This window comes from Urocampus carinirostris, chromosome 7 (assembly GCF_059441175.1).
Source record: "Urocampus carinirostris isolate Australia breed hairy pipefish chromosome 7, RoL_Ucar_1.0, whole genome shotgun sequence".
Lineage (NCBI taxonomy): Eukaryota > Metazoa > Chordata > Actinopteri > Syngnathiformes > Syngnathidae > Urocampus > Urocampus carinirostris.
In genome coordinates, this window is record NC_142355.1 from 11,151,819 (window position 1) to 11,176,159 (window position 24,341).

Sequence of the window (24,341 nt, forward strand, 5' to 3'; positions counted from 1 at the left end):
ATCTATCCATAAGGACATTTATTACAGCATCATGATTTAACATCCATCTGTATATGTATGAAAAAAAATACATTGGGACACAAAATATACACGTTTTTCTGATCATTCAAGAACAGTCAGTCAATTGAACTTTGTTTTCACAGCGCTCCGTGAATTGCTATTGGTTCAATTTTCACTTCACTTTTAGACTTTCCTTCATAGTTTTCTGACGAGAATAATTTTCAACGCTGCGTTTGGTAGCGCAAAATGATTGCAAGGTTTGAACAAAGTCGAGACATAATACTAACACCCATTTGAAGCATCGGTATACTGTACTGCTGGGTAGAACAAAGGCATTACAGTAAATTCCGGACCGCAGACTACACCCGATTAAAAGCCGCACGCTCAAATTTAAGAACAAAACTCAATTTTTGGTTCTTACAAAAGCCACATCGGTTTTAAACAGCCATAAAAACTAACTATCCCTCCATTTTCTGCAAAGCTTATCCTCAGTAGGGTCGACGGGTTGCTGGAGCCCATACCAGCCGACTTAGGGAAGGGGGCAGTGTAAAAAGTAACTACTTCATTTCCATTTCTCAATGGATAAGCCCGGCGTACACCCGGTGTCAACATAGGGAATTTGGCATCATTTCTGATCCATTCTGTTTACGTCATGTGCTTTCAGCTTATGTGATTACAAAAAAGACCATATATAAACTACTATTTTGTATGTGCATTTATCAAGATTTTGACATTTTGAATAAATCATGACTATATCTCTGGATTGAACAAGACGTGTGCACATATTTTGGAAGTGTTTGGTAAAATGACAGCAATATGTATCTTAAATTTTCAGTTGAGGGACGTTCCCATTACAAATTACTATTGGGAAACGCCATTTTCATTTTCTGCATGGCCCATAATGTATGTACATATTAGATACTTAATGCTTGCACTAATACACATTTAATAGTGCCCTGTTTTGGTGTAGCCTTCATATCTCTGTATTCTTTGTAATTGCAACATCCTTTGCTGTCTGGTAATCCTGAAAGGGGGATGCCACATGTGCGGTCCCTTCTCAAGGTTTCTTCATTTTCCTCATGTTGAGGTTTTTGAGTTTTTCCTTGCCCTCATGTTGGTTCCAGATCAGGGGATGGTGTAATAATAGTCTGAAATAATAGTCTGTGCAATAACCTGTGCAGCCCTTTGAGACTCTTTGTGATTAAGGGCTATACAAATAAAAATGACTTGACTTGACCTGTCCTCTCGGGCACAAACCCCAGAGAGCAATGAGGATTCACAGGACAATGCCGGACAAACTAATGCCGGCTGCTGTTATTCACAAGCAATGCCAAAGTTGATGTCATTCTTAAGCTGATTTTTGGTGAAACATGGCAACAATTTCAAGCATTTACAAGCACTTCACTCTAAATTTAAGCACTTTTGAAGCCCTTAAAACACAGCGCTAAAAAGTAGCTGCTTGTTGTCCAGAATTTACTGTATTATTCACAAGGTAGAGTATACTGTAGAGACAAACACTACAGTATGTACAGTATTTAAATGCATCAATCACCATATGAGCACTCACAGTCAGGGCAAAAATGTGTTTAACACAAAAACTTCAAAAAGCTGCCAAAATGCGGCTAAGATCCCAACAGAGAACAACACAAACAAACAAACACAAAATAGCAGGTTTCCCAACGAATATTCGAGTTTTACAGCGACCCTCATCAGAGCGCAGTGACTCTTAAAAATAATATAGAACAGTGCATTCAGGCAATGGAGCTAGAAGGTTTACTCTAAGGGATGTGCAACATCTTGAAAAATAAGAGCTTAAGCCAAGAACATACAAACATTTGAAATGAGCATGTGGGTTCTTACCTCAACTACTGTACACGGTCATAGGCATTAATGATCCTCAAGGATCACAAATAAAACAGTTATTGTTCGGATAAAGACAGATGATTCACACAGTGTCAGACTATTGATAACTTTTCACTTAAATGGATATGAAATGATGTGCCACGCTCAAACGTAACACATTTAAAAGCACCTACTATGCTTCCAGTATGCTACAGTAGTAGTTTACTCCTAAAGGATGGCAAAAAACAACCTTCAGTCGATCTTCCAAACAGTGACTTGGAGACTTGTTGAATTAAGAAAATGATTAAAAGGTCTTAACAAAAAATTGCTGGAATAGTATATTTAGGTTAGGTTTGGAACAGAAGTATGTTACAGATAAACAACTCTGAAAAAGCAAAATGTACCATTTGGGGAAAATTGTTATCTTTCACTTAATTCTAAAGGTTGAAAAGACATCATCAACAAATACAACTTAACTAAGCAATTGAGTGAATCTTTCGCTCTGTCAAAAGTAATTGATTATCGTAATCAATTGCTGCTGAGTTCCAACAATTGTAAAGATCAGATATCAATTAAGTGAACACATAAGGGGACACTACGTAATATTTCACCACTAAATTTTATAAGTACAATATTTGACCATAGTCGTATTGAGTAGTGCAACAGAAAACAAGCTACTCAATGAATATTGCAAATTAATTTAAACGTAAACCTATGGGCATTTAAAAAAAAAAATCACGTTTATATGATATGTTTAAATGATGTTATTTTTACCACTCGGAGGCGATACATAATACAGTACACAATGTCCCTTTAAACTTGCGAGTCTTAGTTGTGTATTATGTGTTCAGTCTGCAGGTCATAGATGCTTATTAAATTGAATCAAATTAATTTTCAATTCATTAGGCATCAATTTCAAACGCTGCTATTTTTATGATAGGAAGGATACGTCTGATTTCAGCCATTATGTTTTCCAAAGAATCCCCTAAGAGTGACTATATTGACATGCAGGCAATAGGTGATCTGAAACCGATTAGGTGAATCCATCTAAATGCATATAGAAATCAGATTAAGGTGTTTTTCCTATTGTGAATACAACAATTTAAATAGTTGGTGAATCCTAACCACCAGATTGTAAATGACACAGGAAAAGGCTTTAGATTTTGTGCGGCTAGTCAGGCAACACATCAAGTCTGCCCTCCCCCGAGCCCTGGAACCCTTCCAGTTTGCATATTGCTCAAACCACGACGCCATCTACATTGCTCTCCACTCAGCCCTCACCTACCTCCATGGACCCATACTGTAATTTCCCAACATCTTATCCACAAATTGAATCGGTTAGGACTCAATACCTCCCTCTGTAATTGGCTGCTCGATTTTCAAACTGGGAGACCACAGGCAGTCCGGGTCGGCAACAACACCTTTAGCACCGTTGTAATGAACATGGGGGCCTCCCAGGGTCGCATGCTGAGCCCCTCTTCTTCACTTTGCTGACCCACGACCGCATCCCAATATGCAGATCAAACATCCTCATAAAGTTTGCGGACCACACCACTGTAGTGAGTTTCATAAACAATGGCGACGAAACAATCTACAGTGAAGTGAGCAGGCTGACTCAGTGGTGTAAAGACAGCAATCACGACTTGGATGTGGAGAAAACCAAGGAAATTGTTGTCGACTTCAGGAGGACGCACTCCGAGCATGTCCCACTCACAATCAACGGTGCTGCAGTGGAGAGGTTGGGGAGTATCAAGTTCCTGGGTGTCCATTTTAGTGAGGACCTGTCCTGGAGTTATAGTATCACATCCCGTGCCCATCAATGCCTGTACTTTCTCCACAGATTTAGGAGAGCAAGTGCCCCGACCCCTGTCAAGCACCTATTCTACAGAGGCACCATAGAGACCATCATGACCAGCTGCATCAATGTGTCGTATGCCGCCTTCACTGTGGCCTGCCGAAAGACTCTGCAGCATGTTAAGGGAACAGGGAAGAAGGTCATTGGTGCCCCCCTCATCCCAATCCTGGATATCTACAACTCCTGCCTCACCAGCAAACCACCAAGATTGCAAATGACCTTACCCACCAATCTCATACACTCTTTAACTTGCTTCCGTCAGGGAGAAGACTGCAGTCTTTCAGAGACAGAACCAGCAGGCTAAATGACAGCTTGATCCATCAGGCTGCAGATGCCACAGGACTCTGACCTTTCTCCCAAATCTCCTCCCACCCACCCCTCTGCCTTCTACCAAATCTATACACAACTGCACTATTCAGATTATGGCTCATACCTTGCACATTTTTAATTCTAAACCCTTATATATTTTTATATGCACACCTACTAAAATCTGGCTACCCCTCTAGACTATCAGCCCAAACAATGTGAAAACTAATCAGAAGCAATCAAGTGGCTCATTAATCAAGATGGCGGCGCCCCTGTTCGGCTGCGGCTACATCGGCTCGCTACAGTTTTTTACACTTCGGCCATATGACCCAGTCTTCGACTCAGTTTTGACGGCGCACAAAGTCGGCTCAAACTGCAGATATATACGATCGCAGTTTTTTTTGCTGGATATGCGATCATCCAGACATCAAGCGCTCGGTGCTACGACCACTCGGGAGTGTTTATTAGCCACGGACTGCTATGTCAACAAGACCCAGCGGCCTACAAAGCAGCGAAGCAGAGTGGCAAGAGAGCGGCGTGACCGGACGAGGAAGCGAGGTTGTCGGGCCGGGCTAACCGCTAGGCTAAAGGCTAAACCTTTCAAAACGCCTCTCCCATCCATTTTCCTCTCCAACGTTCGCTCTCTGGACAATAAACTGGACCATTTAACAACTGGAAGTGGCATCGAACCGCGAGATGACGAACTGCTGCGCTAAAATTCTGACGAAGACATGGTTAATCTTATGTATCCCGGCTGACGCTCAAGGAAACTGCGGGTCAGATGTATCGACATTTCGTCAGATGTATCGACATTTCGTTATGTATACACGTGTACACGAATGACAAAAAAGTAAATCTGAATCTGAATTATCACATTGGATGAACTGCAGACATACACAGGTGAGGTGGGAAAATCTGTGCATCGTACTCTGCATAAATCTGTCCTTTATGGAAAAGTGGCAAAAAGAAAGCCCTTTCTGAAAGATTGCAATAAAAAGGCTCATTTGGAAACTCACTCGCTCATTCACACCTAGGGACAATTTGAACCAGCCAATTAACCTGACATGCATATCTTTGGAATGTGGGGGGAAACCAGAGTACCCGGAGGAAACCCACGCTAGCACGGGGAGAACATGCAAACTCCATACGAGGAGTTTTTTTTTTTTCATCTTTGAGTTTGAAGCCTAAAAATTTCCTGGGGACACCAGTACTTTTGCAAAGCATTGTATATATTTCTGGAAGACTTTCGGTTTTCTCCATTCTTCCAACATTCGTCCATATTACCATGAGCAAAACAGTGTGATAATGAGATAAAATGAAATGCCTTTTCCTATGTCATCTATACCCCTAGTGGTCTAGGTGAATTTAGACTTGTTGTTATCATTATTGTTATTCATTTTACGACTGGTAATATTGGGCCATGCCGCGAGAATCTTAAACCGGTCTATGGTACACAAAACATTACAGACCTGTCATTCATATTGCTCCAAAAATCCAAATTCTAATCCCAGTCGGACTACTCCCTGCATGTAAACATAGTTAATGTAAAAAAGCAATATGGAGAAGGAAAATATACTCAGTCAATTGTAGTAGCAGATGGAAATAGACAGGAGGCTATTGCAAAGCACAGTAAAGCAAACCAACAGTGGGCTGTATACAGTAGTCACCAGGCACACACAAATGACCAGGGTACACAAAGACGTGTTCTACTGTACTTACTAATGCATCAAAAGCTGACGACGTTTAATTATTGCTAATGTTGGGTGAGCACGGGAGAGCACATCCCGTCGATTCGGCTGACAACACAGATGTGTTTGCCAATCCACTTGACGTTGATTAGGCCTGGCTCATGCGAAGAGAAGACCGGTGACTTCGAAATTCCAGTTTTCGTCCTGACCGTCACTCTGATGCCATTTTCTCAATGTGGTCACTCAGCAACTTGTACTGTTCTGGAAATATTTGAGTGATGTTATTTTCACAAAGCAACAATAGCTGTATTTCCCCCCCTCTTTTTTTCTTTTTACCTCTATTTCTCTTTTTCTTTCTCTATCAGCGTTTCTCCCCCCTTCTTTTTCCCTCCCTTTCCCATTCTTTCTTTTTTGCCTTCTCTCTCTCTCCCTCCACTTCTTTCTCTTGCCATCTCGCTCTCTTATCCTTCTCTTTCGCTCTCTCTATCCACAGCTCTCTGCACCTCTTTCTTGCTCTGGGTGAGTTTCTGTCTCTAATCTATATCTGCTTGACCGGGGTTATAAAACACAACTTTTTTGCTCCTGTTGTTTCATTACACTTCACGCTTTTGGCAACAAAGGTGCAGATAAAATGTAATCTTACTGTACAGTAAATTATTTTTAAAGATTTTGTAAAACAGTTTATGGATAACAACTGTTAAATTATATTTCAATCCGAGAATGAACAATATTTTTCAACTCATATATGTATATTCTTATGTCTACTTTGTATTTATTTCGTATTCTATTACCTAATATCAGTGCTTTTTTGTGGAACCTAATGTGGCCCAAACTCACTTGAACCCTAATTCTGGCGGACCCTGAGTAAACTGAGTTTGAGACCCTTACTCAAGGACATTGTGCAAAGTATTTTTTATGCAAAATAAAGCATGAACAACGTTTTATCATTAATTGCATTGAATTTGATAACATTTTCTTCAGATTATATACTATGATCTTCAATGCTATTAAAAACATTCATTTCAGCATATTCTTTTGATTTGCATATGAACCCCAGCAGAAACCCTGTTATAAATCCATTTTTTTTGCAAATGCATTACCTTTATTCAGGTTTCCAATCACAGACTGCTTTTTCAGAAAATCGTTGCAGAGTTTTTTACTGAGGCCAAAAGCCAGCATGTTGTGAGTGAACGTCCTGAAAAACACATACAAAAGTGTCACATATTCATTGTTTTAAATTACTCAACTCAAAAATTCAAATGTCAACATTGTAAATTTTGTGTAGCATATTTTAACTTTTAGTTTTCAAGATGTGCTATTTTTTGTCACATTTCATTAACCTGCCATGCATGTTATCACAACATAACTGAAATTGTCCAAATTAATGATCTAATTCAAGACATTTGCATGGGCGAGGACATACCAACCATCAGGGTGCCATGCTAGTAACACTGAGTGCATTGACTGGATTATTTCTCTTAAATGTGCAGATTTACAACGGAAAAGAACCACGATTGACACGGCATTTATAGTCTTGAACTGAATTTGTGTTACTTGGATTCAGATTCAGATTCAGATCTACTTTATTGTCATTCTAGTACACGTGTATACAGAACGAAATGTCGATACATCTGACCCGCACAGTTTCCTCGAATGTACAGATATAAGTAAAAGTTGTATTGTATTATGGCTACGTATAGTATTTTACCATAGACTTGGCTCTTGTTCATGTGCACTCGATTATTGCATACCTGTCAACCTCAGCCAATTGCTCCCCTTATCATTGATTGCAACTCACCTATTGGGCGATAATAAACCTAACAAACACAACGCGGCGCCTATTCACTCACAGTTAAGACAGGGAATGTAGAATAAAAACAAAGATAAATAATGAACAAGTGTTTTGTATTTACCAAATAAACCAATGATTTTCAACCACTGTGCCGCGACACAGAGATCGTCAGGTGTGCCGTGAGAAACTATCCAATGTCACTTTTTAAAATGTAATATTTTATTAAATATTGATGAATCATTTTCTGTAAATATTTTGTCATTGTCAAGTGTCTGTGCTGTAAAAACTGGGGGTATTATAAATTATATTGTAATTAAACATACTGTTCAGTGTCATTTTATAACAATTTTGGTTAGTGGTGTGCCGCAAAATCTTTCCTATGTAAAAAAACATGCCCTGGCTCAAAAAAGGTTGAAAAACACTGATATAAACGACACAAACAATTGTTTAAGCATTCTTGTTCGTTCTTTACCCACTTACAGTAAATTTTGTGTTGGTTGTTACTTTGCAGATTTCATCTTCATTAGCAATTTCCGATGACATTGTCTGCCACCAGTTACCAAAGCAATACGGATTAGACGAGATAAGTATTTTTTAAATATCCAGTACAAAAATGGTTGTATGGAGTACAGAGTATGAAAAGATTAAATATATGGATGCCATTTATTTTATAAAAAAAGGTTAGAGCTCAAAATTTCAAACAAAAGGAGACGACACTTAAACCGATGTCCTGTGAACATTTTTAGTTTAATCAGTCCAAAGTGTAACAGAGTTGAAATTTGATTGTTTTGAATGTTTTTTTGAATTCTCACAAAATCTGTGTTTTTGTTGTATTACTGTTAATATTCTGGTACCTCATTCAATTGTTAAGTCATGGGCGTCTGCGACAGTCTTTTTCGTTTGGCACTTTATGGGCTTCAGCCCTTGCCGTAGCTTCAGCTAATTTGCAGCGCGCCGAAGGTAAGATGTGCACAATATCAGTTGGATTAAAAAAATGCATATTTTGCTAGATATAGGAGCTGCTTTCACAAATTATTTTTGTATATAAAGATATATAAGTTGTGCTAAATTATGTATATTAAAAAAGCACTAAATAAGAAGTAAAGTAATGGAGCTTGAAACGATGATGCAACATGTTTTGATGCAAACACGCCACGAGGTGCGGCCTGTTGAGTGATGACCCGTTTTTTTGTACTTTTAATGTTTTAGATTATTGTAGTCGTGAACAGATGCCCTGACTTTTGTATTGTTTTGTTTACTGAATGCAGGTACGTGGGAAAGTTATGTTCATTGTTATTATTAAAGTTTCACTATTAATGTGCTCGCATGTTGTCTGCTTGCCGTAGCTTCAGCTAATTTGCATCGCGCTGAAGATTATTGCAGTCGTGAACAGATGCCCTGACTTTTGTATTGTTTTGTTTACTGAATGCAGGCAGTAAACCGAGTGACTGTGAAACCTTGTGTCGTGCATGATTGAGGGTCGTTACAAAAGCACCTCACTTCAAAAATGGAGCTGGCGCCTGTTTGTGGCATCTGCACAGAAAAAGGCTTCTGAAGCATTACTCTTTAATTCCAGCACCCCCTTGTGCAAAGAGCCCTGCATAGTTGAATAATGCTCAGTGACGCCATCTACAGCGAGATTATGTTGTAAGTGTTTTGGGCTGGTCTGTGGAATGATTTTTTTCGTCTGCCACACCAGGACTTAACTAAAACTGAACAAGTGGCTTTCATTTCCTCACCATTTTCTCAACGTAAAAACAGAAACCTTCTAGCTTATGGTATTCTTACCCTAAACCGTGATGTTGAACAATCTTTGTTTTCAGGTCATTCTTTTTTAGGAGGCTGCCATATAACACTCTTCAGAGAAGATGCAGATAGTAAAACTACTTTTAACTGGCAACCTGAAACACCTTTATCATGATTGGCTTCACCTTTGTATGTAGGTTAAAGCTCAATGAACATATCAAACACATTTTGTGTTCCAATAATTTTCCCCAAAGGTATTCAAATCCATAAAACAAGCGCGCCCAAATGTATGCACCTGCCCACTACATCTCACACTGTAATTCCCACAATCTTAATTTCACTTTTCAAATATCAGTATTTGTCAGCCTTATGATTATTTAACCAAAGTTGCCAATCTGAACAAGTGATGATTTTTAAGGCAAAATATTGAAAATCAGAGGAGCCCAAACTTTTTCAAACGAAAGCAATTGTCAGGGCTAGAATATACAAAAAAAGACAATATAGGCAAACAAAAATGCTTTAAGTCCTATTTTCAACCTACAACAACTTAAAGGTGGGGTGCATTGTTTGAAATATCCTTAGAATAGTTAAAAATAAAATAGTTTCTCTAATAGTATGTTTCAACATGGCCCAACTGAGTCCAAAGAGCCCTTTGCTTTTTTGTATCGCGGATATATTCTTCTATCTTACTTAGAGCAAAGATGTCCCTGGTGGAACACAGGAATAACGAGAGATGCAGTAGGTGCTCGAAATTTTCGTCCCTGCGTTTTTTGTTATTACTTTGGTTCTATTTGTTAGTGTAGTATGAAAATGGTGAAAGTAAGAGGTCTTCTCCGAATAGCACCCTAATGCCGACCCAACCCCGAAAAAGATGAAAAAAGAAAAGTCTATTTACTTTCAATTTGGCATTTCAAGACCTGCCGTATAAATGAGCAGACCAAAGAAAATAGACACCAACAATATTAGAGAATTGACAGCATAATCATGACGTAATAAGCAGATGTGATGCATGTAAATTCAAATAAGTCTTGAACGAGTTATAATTATTTCACGTACACAAAGTTGGTCCCCATTGCCATTACTCAGTGGTAATTCACTCACCCCAACTGGCCAAAGGCAATGTTCTCATCCATTTTGGATGTGTCCTCTCTCTCCTCCTGCGTCATGTGGCACCACTTCTCTCTGTTGACAGAAATAGTTAACCATTAATTCTACCGCAAAAACCAACAAGAGACACACATGAACATTCCTAAAGGGACACGGTGTAATATTTGACAACTAGATTTGGCTGTATTGTCAAACTGAAAATGAGTGCTACAAAGCACAAAGAAGAATACAAGCTACAGAGACTCAATGTGGCCAAACTTTTCTTTTCTCTTTTTTCCACCCAGTCTTTCACAAGGTTTTTGGGAGTATCCATAGCAGCAAATTTCTCAACCTTCTAGTACTAAATAAAAAAGCACTTTTATATGATAGTTCAGTTGTATTTTTGCTTATTTTTCAAATCAATATTGTTTTTTAAATAGTTTTTTTTACTGTTAGGAGGCACATAAATACACTATGTCCCTTTAGGAGTTAGTTATACTACAGTCTTATTATCATATAAAGGTTGGATTATGCGTCCCTACAAAATGATTAAATCGTGTTCAAATTGAAAGTGGACCGATCTGAGTGCAGTGCGACTCAAATAGATTTCAATTTGATTTTCCTATTGTACAACTCAGATCGAGGTGGAATGATTTAAAATACTTTGTGTTGATACATGGAATAATTGTTTGCATTTTTTTTTGCTAGATTAGCATGTGACTGAGCACTGCATTCCGGAAGGGGCTTATTGTTTAAAAGAAGCCTCTGGGCAAGGTGTCATGAGTAAACTAACCAGATGAATGACTGGAGAGCGGAATTCAGAGGAGGAATGGAAGATTTAGACAGGTATTCGAAATGAAGAAGCCTTGATTAAGGAGTAAATTGAGTACTCTGTCCAGGGGTGTATTACACAAAAGCCAGATAAGGGATTAATAATAATAATAATAATAATAATTTCCTTGTATTGTCATTCTGTGTAACAATGTACACAGAACGAAATGTCGATTGCACCTGACCCGTTGTAGCGAGCCGATGCAGCCGCAGCCAACAGAGGGCGCCGCCGACCACTTTTTAAGTCTTAGGAATGACTCGGCCGGGGCGCGAACCACCGACCTCCCAGTCTCAAAGCGGGCGCCTTACCATCTAGGCTACTGAGCTGGTATTAAGCAGGGATATGTTTATTATCTTTATGGATTTAGCCTCAAGTCCGTTGCATGAAAGCAGGTTAAATTTATTTACTATGGTGATTTATTCTCAACAGCTAAACAGGCTTAAAACCAGGCAAAAATTATCCCAAGAAATAAATCCGGGACTTTTACTGTAAATTGTGGGAAAAATAATGGGTTCTATAGCATTTTCATGAACATTATCAATAGGTAGCCTTATTTTAAGTGTCCTGCATTATAACAGTACATCCATCCACACAGAGACAGATTACCTTTCATTTGCTCACTCATACTTAAGAACCACTTGGAGTCATCAATTAACCTGCCATGCACGTTTTGTGAACGTGGAAGGCAGAGTTCCCGGAGGAAACCCACACAGGTACAAGGAGAACATGCAAACTCCGCATAGGAAGGCTCGTAGCCGGATTTGAACCCCTGACCTAAGAACTGTGCCACCCAAAACCCTGTAAAACTGGCTTTTTTCATTAGTACATATGGCTTGGAGATAAAAAATAATGTGCATTTATTCAATGTATTGTTCCCTCCAAATGACGCATGCGCAAATGCTGAGATTGTTCCGATAGGATTGGGTTTTGGACCAGGAGGAAACATATGTTGGCCTAGAGAAGGATTGGCCCACGAGGCTGTACTTGCCCAAGACACACCACAAGAAACGGTGCCCCTACAACCCTAGAGTTTAAGGGATCCAACCCACCAACCATCCATGTATAGGACATAATTCTAAAATTATAGGTGACAGTAAATGTGTCACACCATATCAGAACCCGTTGTGGCAGTAACTCGCTAAATAATTGTTGATATAAAAACACATTAAACAGAATAGGTTCACCGATTAGACAGTTTATGAAGAAAACTCACAACAAACTTTTTACCCAGAAGCTCTAGCAAAGCACCAAGAGCAATTTGGGTGAACGGTAGGAATGGCTGGGGCTATACACAGGACAGGACGCGTGCACTTCTTCGAGCCCAGCGACCAGCGCCGTCTACACTGAAGGTAAATACGTTGGTATCCTCGTTTGCAGTGTTTTGTGACATTTTTACAGAAGAACTTTGCTCGCACCTTGTTTTGAAACAATTATTTCGGACAAAAATAACAGTCAAAATGAGCCTTTAACACTCTTAAGTAACAGCGGGAGGTAGACACATTTTAAGTGGTATATTTATATTAATATGGGACACAGGCTCTGGCATTATTTTATTTCATAGATTTATCAAGTCATCAAACACCACACAGTGAAAAATGTGCTGAAGAATTAGCTTTTGTCTGGATAGTTTTATAGAATTTTGTCTTAAAATATATGGTGTGGCTCTCTCAGGAAATGAGAAAAGCAAAATAATCTTGCTTTTATGGCTTTTTTGGTCAAAAAGGTTCCTGACCCCTGGTGTAAAGGCTTGTATTTTTTTCACTATTTACACTTTTTGAAATATTGTGTAATGGAAAATATTATATCATCATGTTGACATTGTTATAATTGTATTGGAGTTTTGGTTGACTCTCTTAACTTTTGTTCTGAAATATTAATTTTGTTTTTATATTGTTTAGGTTTGCATTGAAGTTATTTAATAAAATATACGTTTACAGTGCTTAAAGTATTTGTGTTGGGTTATCATTAATATAAATTAATAATAAGTGGGGTCAATCATTCAATGATCATGACATTTCCAAGCAAAACGTATCAGTATCGGATCAATATTGCCCTGTATTTACATGGACTGGATCGATACCAAAATTCCAAGTATCACCCACCCCAAGCAATACATGAAAGACCGATTCACAAGAAAAATGAAGAAATGTTTGAGTAAAAACTGGACATATGTGTGAAGTAAGCATTAAAGTACTACAACAGTGACATATATTGGTGCATTTTCAACAAGGATTTAGATCAAGTTGCATAAATGGCCTGGGGTTGAATAGTTGGCTACAATATAAAATTAGAATCGAACTTGTAAGGATAAGTTTTGTGTGCTTTTGTACCAAATGTATGTTTGTCCAGCAAGGGGACCCAGAGGTCCTTGGGACTGCCCTGGTTGAAACGTTTTTACAGCATTGTGTAGACATCTGCGACTGTTCCCGTGGACTTAGCAGACTTAAAAGGAGGACCTCAAAAATGAAAAACTCGAAATAAAGCGAAGATTAAACATAACAAAAAACAACCTCTTGCACCACAGGAAGCCATGCGCAAAATAACTGGAGTGACAGCCACAACAGCAACATTATTTTTGTCGAAGGGCTTGCTCTTTTTTTGTTTTGATTAAAGGGACAGTGTGTATTATTTAGTACATTCTAGTGTTTAAAAAATCCTTTATGAGAAAAACAGAATTGGTTTGGATAATAATCAAAAATATATTAATTATAATAAAAACAGGCATTTTTTCAAATAATTGTAGGTTGAGAAGTTTGTATTGATTTAACATAAATTGAGGATCACCGAAAGGGAGCTGACATGATTGGCTGCCATACTGCCGCAAAGGGTATTCTTTTTTCCTTCTTTTTCTTTTCTTTCTTTTCTGGATGCTTTGTCTTTCTTTTTCCCCTTTTCACCTTTCTCTTTATTCCTTTCTTTTTCCCGGTTTTGTTTTTTCTTTCTTCCTTCTTTGTCTTACATTTTTTCGTTCTTTTATTATTTTCTTTCTTTTTTATTCCTTCATATTTCACGCTTTTTACTTTTTCTTTTCTTTTTGATTTTTTCCATTTTAGTTTTCATGTTTTCCCTTTTTTCACACTTCACGAAAAACTGAATAAGCAAAATGAGAAGAACATAGTCGTTATGTCAGTTTGAGTCTCCATTGTTTGTTTTCTTTGTGTTCTTTACCCATATTTTTTTCTTTTATTTCTTTATTACTTTTGTTTTTACATTCTTTCCTTCAGTCTTTCCTTTCTTTTCTGGTCTTTTCCTGCTTTTTTTTTTACTTGTTTTCCTGTTTTTTTCCACTTTTCATTTTATCTTGTTTTTCTTTCCAACTTTTTTCTTCCCTTTTACTCAATTTTTTTCCTTGCAAAAAATGGCCAAAATATGAGAAGCAAAATAGTGGTTTGATCACTTTAAGTCTCCATAGTTTGTATTCTTCCTTTCGCTTTGTAAGTCTCATTTTTGTAGCATGACAAAATACAACATCTATTTGTCAAATATTACACACTGTCCCTTTAACTTTATTAAGAGCAGGGGGCAAATATAAGACCGACCTCTCATCTTTCTCTCCATCTTGCGTTCCCCTGCTCGGCAGCAAGGCACAAGAAGACACGGGTTAAGTCGTCGCACACAGAGGGAAATAGAAGAAAGGAAGTGCAAATTTGTCCGAAAAACATTGTCAAGCCCACGTACAAATAAAATAATATTTTCTAAAAAATTCAACAATCTTATCAATCAACTCGTGATTTGCTATATCATGTTCGTACGACATCAAAACTCACCTTGTAGGTGGTGACCTCTTCTTCCTCTCACAATGCACCGCGTCAAAGAATGCAGCATTCCAGAACCGCAACGTATGCCTGACAAGGAAAAGATATAGAAGAGATTTTTGTTACATCTAAAAAAAAATATTGTTCTCAAGTTCTTCTTTTACATTTTATGCATTGCACTGTAAGCAATCAGAATCAGAATTATCTTGGTCAGTCCTGATAATCTTGTTAATGTGACCATACCACTGAGGATTCCATTGATAGTGATGTTTGTGGTGATACCTTGGGGTTGTTAGTTATTAATTTTATTTTTTTTTCAATGCTGATTTCTATCCCATCCTGGGCTGATGCTTTGTCCAGGTGATTGACCAGATCTCTGAGCTTCCATTGCAAATCCGGCAATATCGTCAGCAAAACAGAGGTGAGTGACCTTGTGTCCTCCAATGCTGACTGTACCTTTATGTTTCTCCAGAGCTTTAGTCATGATCATTTTCAGGAAGATATCGAATAAAGTTGGAGAGAGAATGCAGCCTTGTCTTACACCAATTGTGGTTTGAAACCATGTTCCAATGTTACCATTGATCAGTTCTGATCTGCTGGCATTGGCATTCAGTTGTTCAATAGTTTAAACTAGTTTCTAGCCCATGTTGTACTTACTTATGGTGGCCAATAAAAGCGGCTTGCAATACTCTGTGGAACGCCTTCTTGAAATCCACAAAGACGTGATAAAGGTTTCTCTGGTGTCGTCTAAACTTCTCGCTTAGGATTCGTAGATGAAAAATCTTTTCTGTGGTGCTCCTTCCCTCCCTGAAACCTGCCTGTTCTTTGGCCAGGATGTTTTCAGCCTGTGGTTTCAGTCCGTTCAGTAGTACCTTTGGCATAACTATACTTGCAAAATTCTCCAATAGATAGTGTCTATCATATTGAATTTAAATCACTGACACTAGAGAGACAGAGAGAGATGAGGTTTACACACAAAAAGGCAAGGCCTTCAATGAAAATAATGCTTTTATTGGGTGGAAATGTTGTCACTATTTTGTTCATCAAGCTGAAAAGGGGAAAAACAACAGTGAAGTGAAAAATACTTTATTTGTTTTATGAAAAATGAATAAAAGTACTCAAAATCAGCATCGATCAATATGCCAGTCAGTTATTTCAAATTTAATTTTGTACCATTGTTGTTCGCAAGTTAGTGCAAAAAACCTTTTATAAATATATGTGAGATCAGTTTAGGTGTTTTGGCCAGATGTTTCACATTTTGGTGTAATAGTGACCTCTCAATGTAACTGTCAATGATGTGGCATGATTCACTATCAACTACATGCACACTAAGCTGATAGTGGTGCAGAGATACTGTTTGAAGTGTGTTCTGAATATAATTTTGTACATCAAATACATATATTTGGTTGTTTTTTTTTAGATACCATCTTTCTCAACACTTTTAAGAGGACAGATCAAGACATACCAGATGGGTTGCTGCTTTAGATGGGTGTACAAGTAAATCTTTTCTCCCTTCTTTCCACCTGGAAACTCTGACAAAAGGGTAAAATATTGTGTTAAATGTTGCCAGTGTTACCAAATTTAAAGAAACAAGAATTGAGTGCATTTCAATTTTATAACACACCACACACACACACACACACACTGACAATTCAAGTTAAATGCTGCTTACCTTCACATTTGTGTGTCTCAACTGTATTTTCACCACTGTAGTGAACACAAGAGGGAGAGTCGCATTAATTAAGATGGACAAATATATCAAAAATAGACTAAATGACCATTGTACTGCATATTTGCTTACTCAGTCTTTGCGGTTATTGAACATCGTATTTTGCTTTCCAAGCCGCTAAAAAAGCCTTTGACGTCTGTTTTCGATGAGTTCTTAAGAAGCCGTTCAGCTGTATCCTTCGTATCAGAGAGCCAAGAGTTGGCCTTGTTCAAATATGAGTCTAATCCAGCTGGAGGACCTCCCCGATCAAGGAGCTCTGCTGGAGAAGGCTGCGACTTTCCTTAAGAGCAAAATATTTGAATAGAAAGGACAGTCAAGATCACGTAACACACATTTATAAACATTCAGTTTCAGACATTACACTTTTTTATATCAATATATATAAATATTAGTAGAACAAGGTGCATGTTCAACTACATCGGTTTAAAATATAGAAATATCTGTTTGAAAGGAAAAATAATTTTACCGATATAGTAGTATGTAAAACACATTGTCATGAGGTTTTTGGCTGGGCAGTAGTCATCCATTTGGTAACATCTGGAAAACACACACGCACATTTACAATTTTTTTTTAGATAAATGAATAAATTATAATGTATTTATGATTATTTCTATTGTAATAATCTGAAACTGCAGTTACTTAAAATGTTGTTCCCGTATACATCTGTGTAATGCTAGAGTCAAAATACTTACTCAAAAAGGACGAGTGCAAATGACTGCACCAGTCGATAGAAGGTCGCTTCACTCACGCATTTAGAATGGCAGCGCTAAATTGGGAGGAGAAATACACATTTTTTAAAGTGTAATGTACCTTGTTATTATTTGCATATTCTTCATCTTTTTTCCTCCTTTGTAGATTTTTAGTTCTGATTAAAATTGTTGGTGATATGAATAAGTGGAGAAGTGTTGTGAAAGGATAGTGGAATGTTTGGACGCGTTCTAAGGGATGGGCAGGGCACCCGTATGATGCGGCAGGGGTAAACCAGTGAAAGCAGTCGGGCCCTGCTGTTGAACAAAAGAGTGTGTTGTGTCACCTTGACCCGGGTGACATGGCCGCTTTGTGTCCCGTTTCATCTAGAGGGACGAAAGCATGACCAACTCGGGTGCCAAGGTGCTTAACTTGTTTGCGTGTTTGGGCATTTGGGTTGGCAATGTTCCCAAAAATTTTGTGTATGTTTTTTTGCTACTTTTTCTCTTTTTATTTTCTTTATTTTTGTATGTGTTGTCTTGCTGTCGGTCACCCCTCTCGAGGCATATGACCAGGGTAGATAGATAGATAATCGATTGCATAAGAAATATGCAAAATATAAACCTATAAAGCTTTACCTTTACCATAGACTACTATACAGTATTTAGATAATGTGATATTCAACGGAGCACGGTTGCCAAACTCACTTTAGCTCGGGTTCCATGTATTTAATTATTTTTACGCAAATAATACAATAAAAACTTTGCCATAGCTAGAGGGCTGGGGGTCTTTTCAGAGGCTAACGTTCAAATTATGATTCAGGCATGTAAGAATTGATTATATATATATAAAATCCTTCACCAAATTTTAATCTTGTGCAGTGTTTAATAACTGTGCATTTGTTAAAAAAAATCTTAACAACAATTAATTACATTCCACTTTAACTCTTGTATATGTTTTCCTTTTTACCTGAGCACTGACGTATTTGGCAAACCATTCCCTGCCTTTGCCATTCTCGCCGGTGCATAACTCTCCAAAACTAGCTCGCTCTTCCTGATCCAAGTCTTGCCTGAGAAAGATTTAGGGAAAAGAAAGATGAAAACACAAACACATAACCTGTAGGGTGGTTTAAACATACCATATAAAATATTATGACCCACTGTTGTGGCAATTTTCAAATCTAAACAAAAAGACGGATTGAGGAAGTTCCAATTTACAATGTGAAAAAGATAATGTCACAGCTCTAACTGCTGGGTATAAAAGTCACAGCCCCACTTGGCCCCACAACACAAAATATAAATGTTGCTTATTTCACCAGCCCTTAGAAATAAATCACTCCAAATAAATTAATTACTAAATTACAGGTAGTCTAAATTTGCTGAAATTACGTCTGCTTTTATATGTTCGTCGAAACCCCGAAATGGAAGGACAGGCAGAAACTGGAAAAGACAAAATCAGAGATCTTTTCGTGGTTAGAAATAAAAGGTTCTGCTTCACTCATTAGTGCTGTTTTTTGTGCCAGTATTATATGATGTAGGCATGCAGCAAACTACTGGGTTCATACACCTTTTAATGACCATATGCAAGCCATTTAAAGGACTTCTAAAGCCATTTTTTTCAATTTCAATTCTGTATCAAGCAGACTAAAATGTTCTTGAAGTGATATATTTATTCACACTACCTTCCATGAAAAACTTTCTCCACATAGGCCTTCATGAAGTGCCTTCTTTCTATGGTCTGAGCATCCGTTTCTTCACAGCTAAGAAGAGACGAAGACGACGACCGTCTCATTTCCAACATAGCTGAGGTTGGATCCATGTCGTTTTCACTGTCTGCAGACTCTGTTGCATCACTTTCACTTTCATCTTCATGATGATGATGTGAAGAGGACTTGGTGGGTGTGATTGGCTCAGGCAACGACTCTTGCTGAGGAAATCTGGAAGAAAGGTGGTCTGGGGACAAGAAATCTGAATGGTCCTGATGGTGCTCACCCACCAATGTGAGAGTTGGTGTTGCCTCAGGGGGAAAATCAAAGTCTAAAAGTTTGTCCATTGCAACAGAATCTACACAGGTGCTTTCTTCATTGCTTTCGGATTGGCCCACTAAGTGCAATGCAGGAAGACAACTATGCTTGAAGATGAGGCCACATGAAGTTGTCTTGATTGTTTTTACTTTTTGAGGATTATGGCAAAATGGATATCACAGTCTGCATCTGTGGACGAACAGAAGTTAAAATGACAATTTTACGAGTTCTCTGAATAAAACAGTACAATTCTCATGGGGAAGCGAAACTACTAGTTACAACAATTTGGCAAGTATTCAGACTTTTTTTTAAAGTACGGATAAAATTGAAAATTAATAGAGTAGTTATACGTGTGCTTTACTACATAGAGTTTTACGATAATATGTGTGCAATGATTGATTAATCTATGAACATCGGTGACCAAAACCGCAAAACATTGTATACAACGAACCTAGGCTGCGGCGGTGAGAGTGCTCACACTTAAACACGATACAAACAGTGGTACAGACAACATATGAAAAGGCATTAGAGCTTATGTCATTATCACACTATTTTTACTCACTTCATTGTGTTTTGCATTCTGCCTGTGCGCCAACAACGTTGAGTTCTAGGGTCTACAAGTATGTAAAACAGCTTGACGAACCAACATTAAGTATGTCAAGTGCATTTTTTTCTATTTCTCTAAAAGCTATCATGTCAACAAAACGCTCTGAACCGGCAGTCGGGCCCAAAAGGCAGGGGAAGATGCTTTATATCGCTAATAAAGTTGGAATTCTGGACAAGCTAAAAGAAGGTAAAAGCGTTTTTACGCTAATTTTTTGTTTTCCAATAACTTCCACATAATGGCAACCAAATATAATTTGAAGTAAAAAAGCAGTGTCATTGAATCATTTCTACCCTTTTGGGAATCAAAAGTCCAATATAGCAGCAGGATTGTTTATTAAATTATAATTTCATAGTACAGAAAGTATTTGTAATGAAAAAATGTATATAGTATGGTACTTTTTTTGTCGAACAAATGCTTGAGCGTGTAAATACAGTTTGTTCTAAGATATTAATGTATAATAGAGTATTTAATGAATAAATAAATGTCTGTACTTCACGGATTTTGACTATCACAGGTCCTTCTTGAAACGTAACACCCAGGAAAAATGACGTATTGCTGTATACCCTGTCTACTGCCTGGAAGATTGCTGTGATAGGCTGCAGCACCCTTTAAAAACCTCCTGAGACTAGCAGATGGACACATGTTTAATATAAATTAAGAGGACATTGTCCTCTTCTTCGACTCATATTGGCTGTAATGTGTTTAAAGTTTATTAAGACATTGAATTTGATTATTTAACTTGTTCCAGTAATGCACAGGAGGGGAAATCAATTACTGAGCAAGATGTGTCTTTCTCTTCTATCACGGTAGCTGATGCTCAAAATAACTTTTTTTATGAGTGAGCAGTTATTCCAATATAAAAATAATATTTATTATTATAAATAAACATTGTAAACAACTTGAAACTATGAAAATAATTGTCTTGCTCTTTAGTAGTCTTCCCTACGGTAAGGAAAATTATACTCATATCATTGTCCCTAAAGGGCTTTCTAAAGAGTATCAAGTTTCATTGGCCCAAAAAGTTGAATCAATAATGCTATGACTTACTTACAGCAGAATACACAAGTCTTGTTCAATAAAAACTAAAAATACAGTAGAGCACAAATAACTGGGAGCAACTCTCATTTCTAAGAAAAGCAGTGCAATCAAGCTGGCTGCATCACATGTTCAGATAAAAGGTGTGGCAAGCAGAAGTGTCTGACAGAAGATATGCAAAGTGATGGTTAGATTGGCCAATGACTACTCGCACAAACCTCAATGTTACAGTTATTTCAAATATTTAAAGTTTTATTTAGGATTGGGCTGTTAGATTTACATGAAAGTGCCTGCTTTGAGCGCATGGGAGATGAGTTAACAATACCGTCTTAGTTGAACATAATAAAATGTATTTAAAAAGTCATCATATGTGAAATCTTTAGGACAAAAGGCGTAATAATTTTAAATTAATCTGAAAAAAAAAAACTCATTCACCGCGTTTGAAAAATAAATAAACAAAAATAATCAAATAGCAAGTTTTCCTAAAAGCCATCAATTCAACAAAATGCTCTGGACTGACTGTGGCCTGAGCCAAAAGGCAGAGGAAGATGCTTTCTATTGCCAACAAAAATTGACTTCTTGACACACTGAAGGAAGGTAAAAGCAGTTTTCCATAACATCCACATTAGGGCAGCAAAATATTATGTGTATTATGTAAAGAAGATAGTTTTGAAACGTTCAGTATTCATCTTTAATTAGATTTCTTCATAAGGCCTGCCAAACAAAACTGGCAAAAAATATAATGATTAAATATCGTCACAGTAATTAAAAAAGGCATAATTCACTTTTTTGGGCCAAATTGAGATTTTTGCCTTAATCAGGTTACCGATAGAGAGATGCTTTATCTCCACAAGTGCTCAAACAATCACATTCCATATCCAACTAATAGTGCAATAGGGTAGCAAATTTATTTTTAAAACTATAATTTGACAGTAAAAATCATATTTGTCCAAAAATACTTCAAAAAGTGCAGTACTTTTATTTGTTGTTCCGCACGCCCATGGACACGCTCTGCCTACCCTAAAAAAAACTGGATGTAGTAGTGAGGGCAGTCTGAAAAAAAACAAACAAAAGAAGAATATTAAATGGGAAGAAACGAGAAAGACAAGAAGAAAATAAAGAATCAAGAAAAAAGAAGTAAAAAGCTGGGAAAAATGAAATTAAATTATAAAAGAAAAAAAAGTAAGAGAAATAACAAGCATTTTTTTTCAATAAATAGATAGATGGATAAAGGGGCGGCAGTGGCTCAGGAGCTAGAGCGCTCGTCTTGGGATCAAAAGATCACAGTTCGAATCCCGGCTCCTCCGTGTTACATGTCGAAGTGTCCTTGGGTAAGACACTGAACCCCTAATACCCCCAATAAGCAGGTTAAGGCCTCACATGGCTGCACGGCCGCTATTGGGAAATGTGAACACTGTAAAGCGCTTTGGGAAGTCTTGACTTGAAAAGCGCTATATAAATGCTGATCATTTCAAAAAAAGAAAGAAACAAAGAAAGAAACAAAAAAGAAAGAAAGAAAGAAGAGATAGAAAAGAATGATAAAGAGTGAAATTGAGAGAGAGGGAGAAAGAAAAATAGAGAGAGATAAATAAATAGAGGAACAGACAAAGGGAGAGAGAGAGCAAATGAAAGAAAAAAATTAAGAGATAAAAGAGACAGAAATATAAAGAGAGAGAGAGAGATAAGAGAGGGAGCAGAGAGAGAGAGAGAGAGAGAGAGAGAGAGAGAGAGAGAGAGAGAGAGAGAGAGAGAGAGAGAGAGAGAGAGAGAGAGAGAGAGAGAGAGAGAGAGAGAGAGAGAGAGAGAGAGAGAGAGAGAGAGAGAGAGAGAGAGAGAGAGAGAGAGAGAGAGAGAGAGAGAGAGAGAGAGAGAGAGAGAGAGAGAGAGAGAGAGAGAGAGAGAGAGAGAGAGAGAGAGAGAGAGAGAGAGAGAGAGAAAACAAAGAAGGACAGAGAAAAAATGAGAGAGAAAATGAAAGAAAGACAGAAATACAACTAGTGTCTTTGTGAGTGATGCCTGGCTTTGACAAACTCTAAATGGACATATTTTATGAATAATTCTTTTATATTTCACCCTCTAGCTCATTCATAAATAAATAGATAAATAAAGACAGACAAACACCAGCTATTTCTATTTGAGGAAAACATCTACCATTGAATGAGTTAATTCATAAATAGATAAATAAATAGATAAACAGTCTTGATAAATGACAGACAAAATTAAATAATTAGGAGCACGGCGGCGCAGTGGTTAGCGCTTGTGCGGCACAGTTCATGTCTCGGGAACCTGTCGTGGGTTCAAATCCAGCTCCAGACTTCCTGTGCGGAGTTTGTATGTTCTCCCCGTGCTTGCGTGGGTTTCCTCCGGGCACTACGGTTTCCTCCCACATTCCAAAAACATGCATTTCAGGTGAATTGGCCGGTCTAAATTGTCCCTAGGTGTGAATGAGCGAATGAGCTGTCTGTCCCTTTGTGCCCTGTGACTGGCTGGCAACCAGTTCAGGGTGTCCCCTGCCCACTGCCTGGAGATGGCTGGGATGGGCTCCCGCGACCCTAATGAGGATAAGCGGTATGGCTAATGAGATGAGATTAAATAATTAAAGGTTTTGACTATCGCCAGTTCTTTTTGTAGTGACGACTGCACATTATTCTCAAGTCTTTATTCGTTTGACAAGTTGAAAGAAAAATATAAGTCTTCACCATCGCTGCAGCACTGAAGTTTAAACCTCGGAGCTCAATGTAGAGCTGTCAGATAAAGGAAGCAACGCTAAATAAACACAGCAGGGGGTTTACCTGGTGTTTCCTGGAAGCTTTCACGCTGCACTCAAATAAGGTTTTCTGTTTATTTTGACAATATACGGTGACCATTCGTGCTAAAGGAAAAATAATATGGGAAGCGACCATTTTGTTTGTTTTTTAAGCCGCCACTTTTCCGGACAGGACAGTAAACTCGATAAAAACACAATTTAGCCAGATAGCGACACGTCCGGATTTGAATTGATGACGCCGCTTAAATGCATTGCCAGTCAAAAATAGTGCGAAATAGAAAGAGTTGTACATACAAAAGGTGGGGTTAAGGAGGTTGTGTCGGAGAGAAGGGGATGCTCCACACTTCTCCTCTCTTCTCTCTTCTTTTTCGTGTTTTCGTCTTTGCTGCTGGTGACTCTCCCATGATGCGCGCATGCGCGATATTTCAATGACGCGAGGAAAATACACGTGACGTATGAAGCTGTACCACCAATCACAAGCCTTGTCTTGAATCAAGGCGGAAACTCCCGAAGTTTTTTAATTTTTCAATTGTATTATTATTGTTACTATTATCATTATTATCATAAATGTTATTATTATTATTATTATT

At 37.9% G+C, this 24,341-nt stretch overlaps 1 protein-coding gene across 3 annotated transcripts; it reads right to left on the bottom strand.

Moving 5' to 3' along the window:
* On the bottom strand, positions 1-24,145 carry kiaa0513 (KIAA0513 ortholog). 3 transcript variants are annotated; one of them, XM_088339746.1, is made up of 14 exons: positions 24,046-24,145; positions 21,961-22,037; positions 19,001-19,531; positions 18,289-18,388; positions 17,325-17,398; positions 17,098-17,168; positions 16,704-16,911; positions 16,575-16,609; positions 16,368-16,434; positions 14,915-14,992; positions 14,687-14,716; positions 10,331-10,411; positions 6,792-6,886; positions 1-5,952 (listed from the first exon to the last, which is right to left on the bottom strand). In XM_088339746.1, the coding sequence occupies exons 3-14, from the start codon at positions 19,369-19,371 to the stop codon at positions 5,903-5,905; spliced, it is 1,260 nt and encodes a 419-aa protein (XP_088195872.1). In that variant the 5' UTR covers positions 19,372-19,531; positions 21,961-22,037; positions 24,046-24,145; the 3' UTR covers positions 1-5,902. The 3 variants fall into 3 exon arrangements, with proteins under 3 accessions (XP_088195872.1, XP_088195871.1, XP_088195873.1); XM_088339745.1 differs by lacking the exon at positions 21,961-22,037; XM_088339747.1 differs by lacking the exons at positions 14,687-14,716; positions 21,961-22,037.
* Positions 24,146-24,341: the final 196 nt, after the last annotated feature.

Bases quoted from the DNA above. Each gene is read 5' to 3' on its own strand.
- kiaa0513 (XM_088339745.1), bottom strand. From the start codon at position 19,371: ATGGACAAACTTTTAGACTTTGATTTTCCCCCTGAGGCAACACCAACT. The intron at 18,389-19,000 runs GTAGTGTGAATA...AATCTTTCTCAG, and splicing joins GAGAAAGTTTTTCATGGAAG to GCAAGACTTGGATCAGGAAG. The intron at 16,912-17,097 runs GTAAAATTATTT...TTTGCTCTTAAG, and splicing joins TTTTACATACTACTATATCG to GAAAGTCGCAGCCTTCTCCA.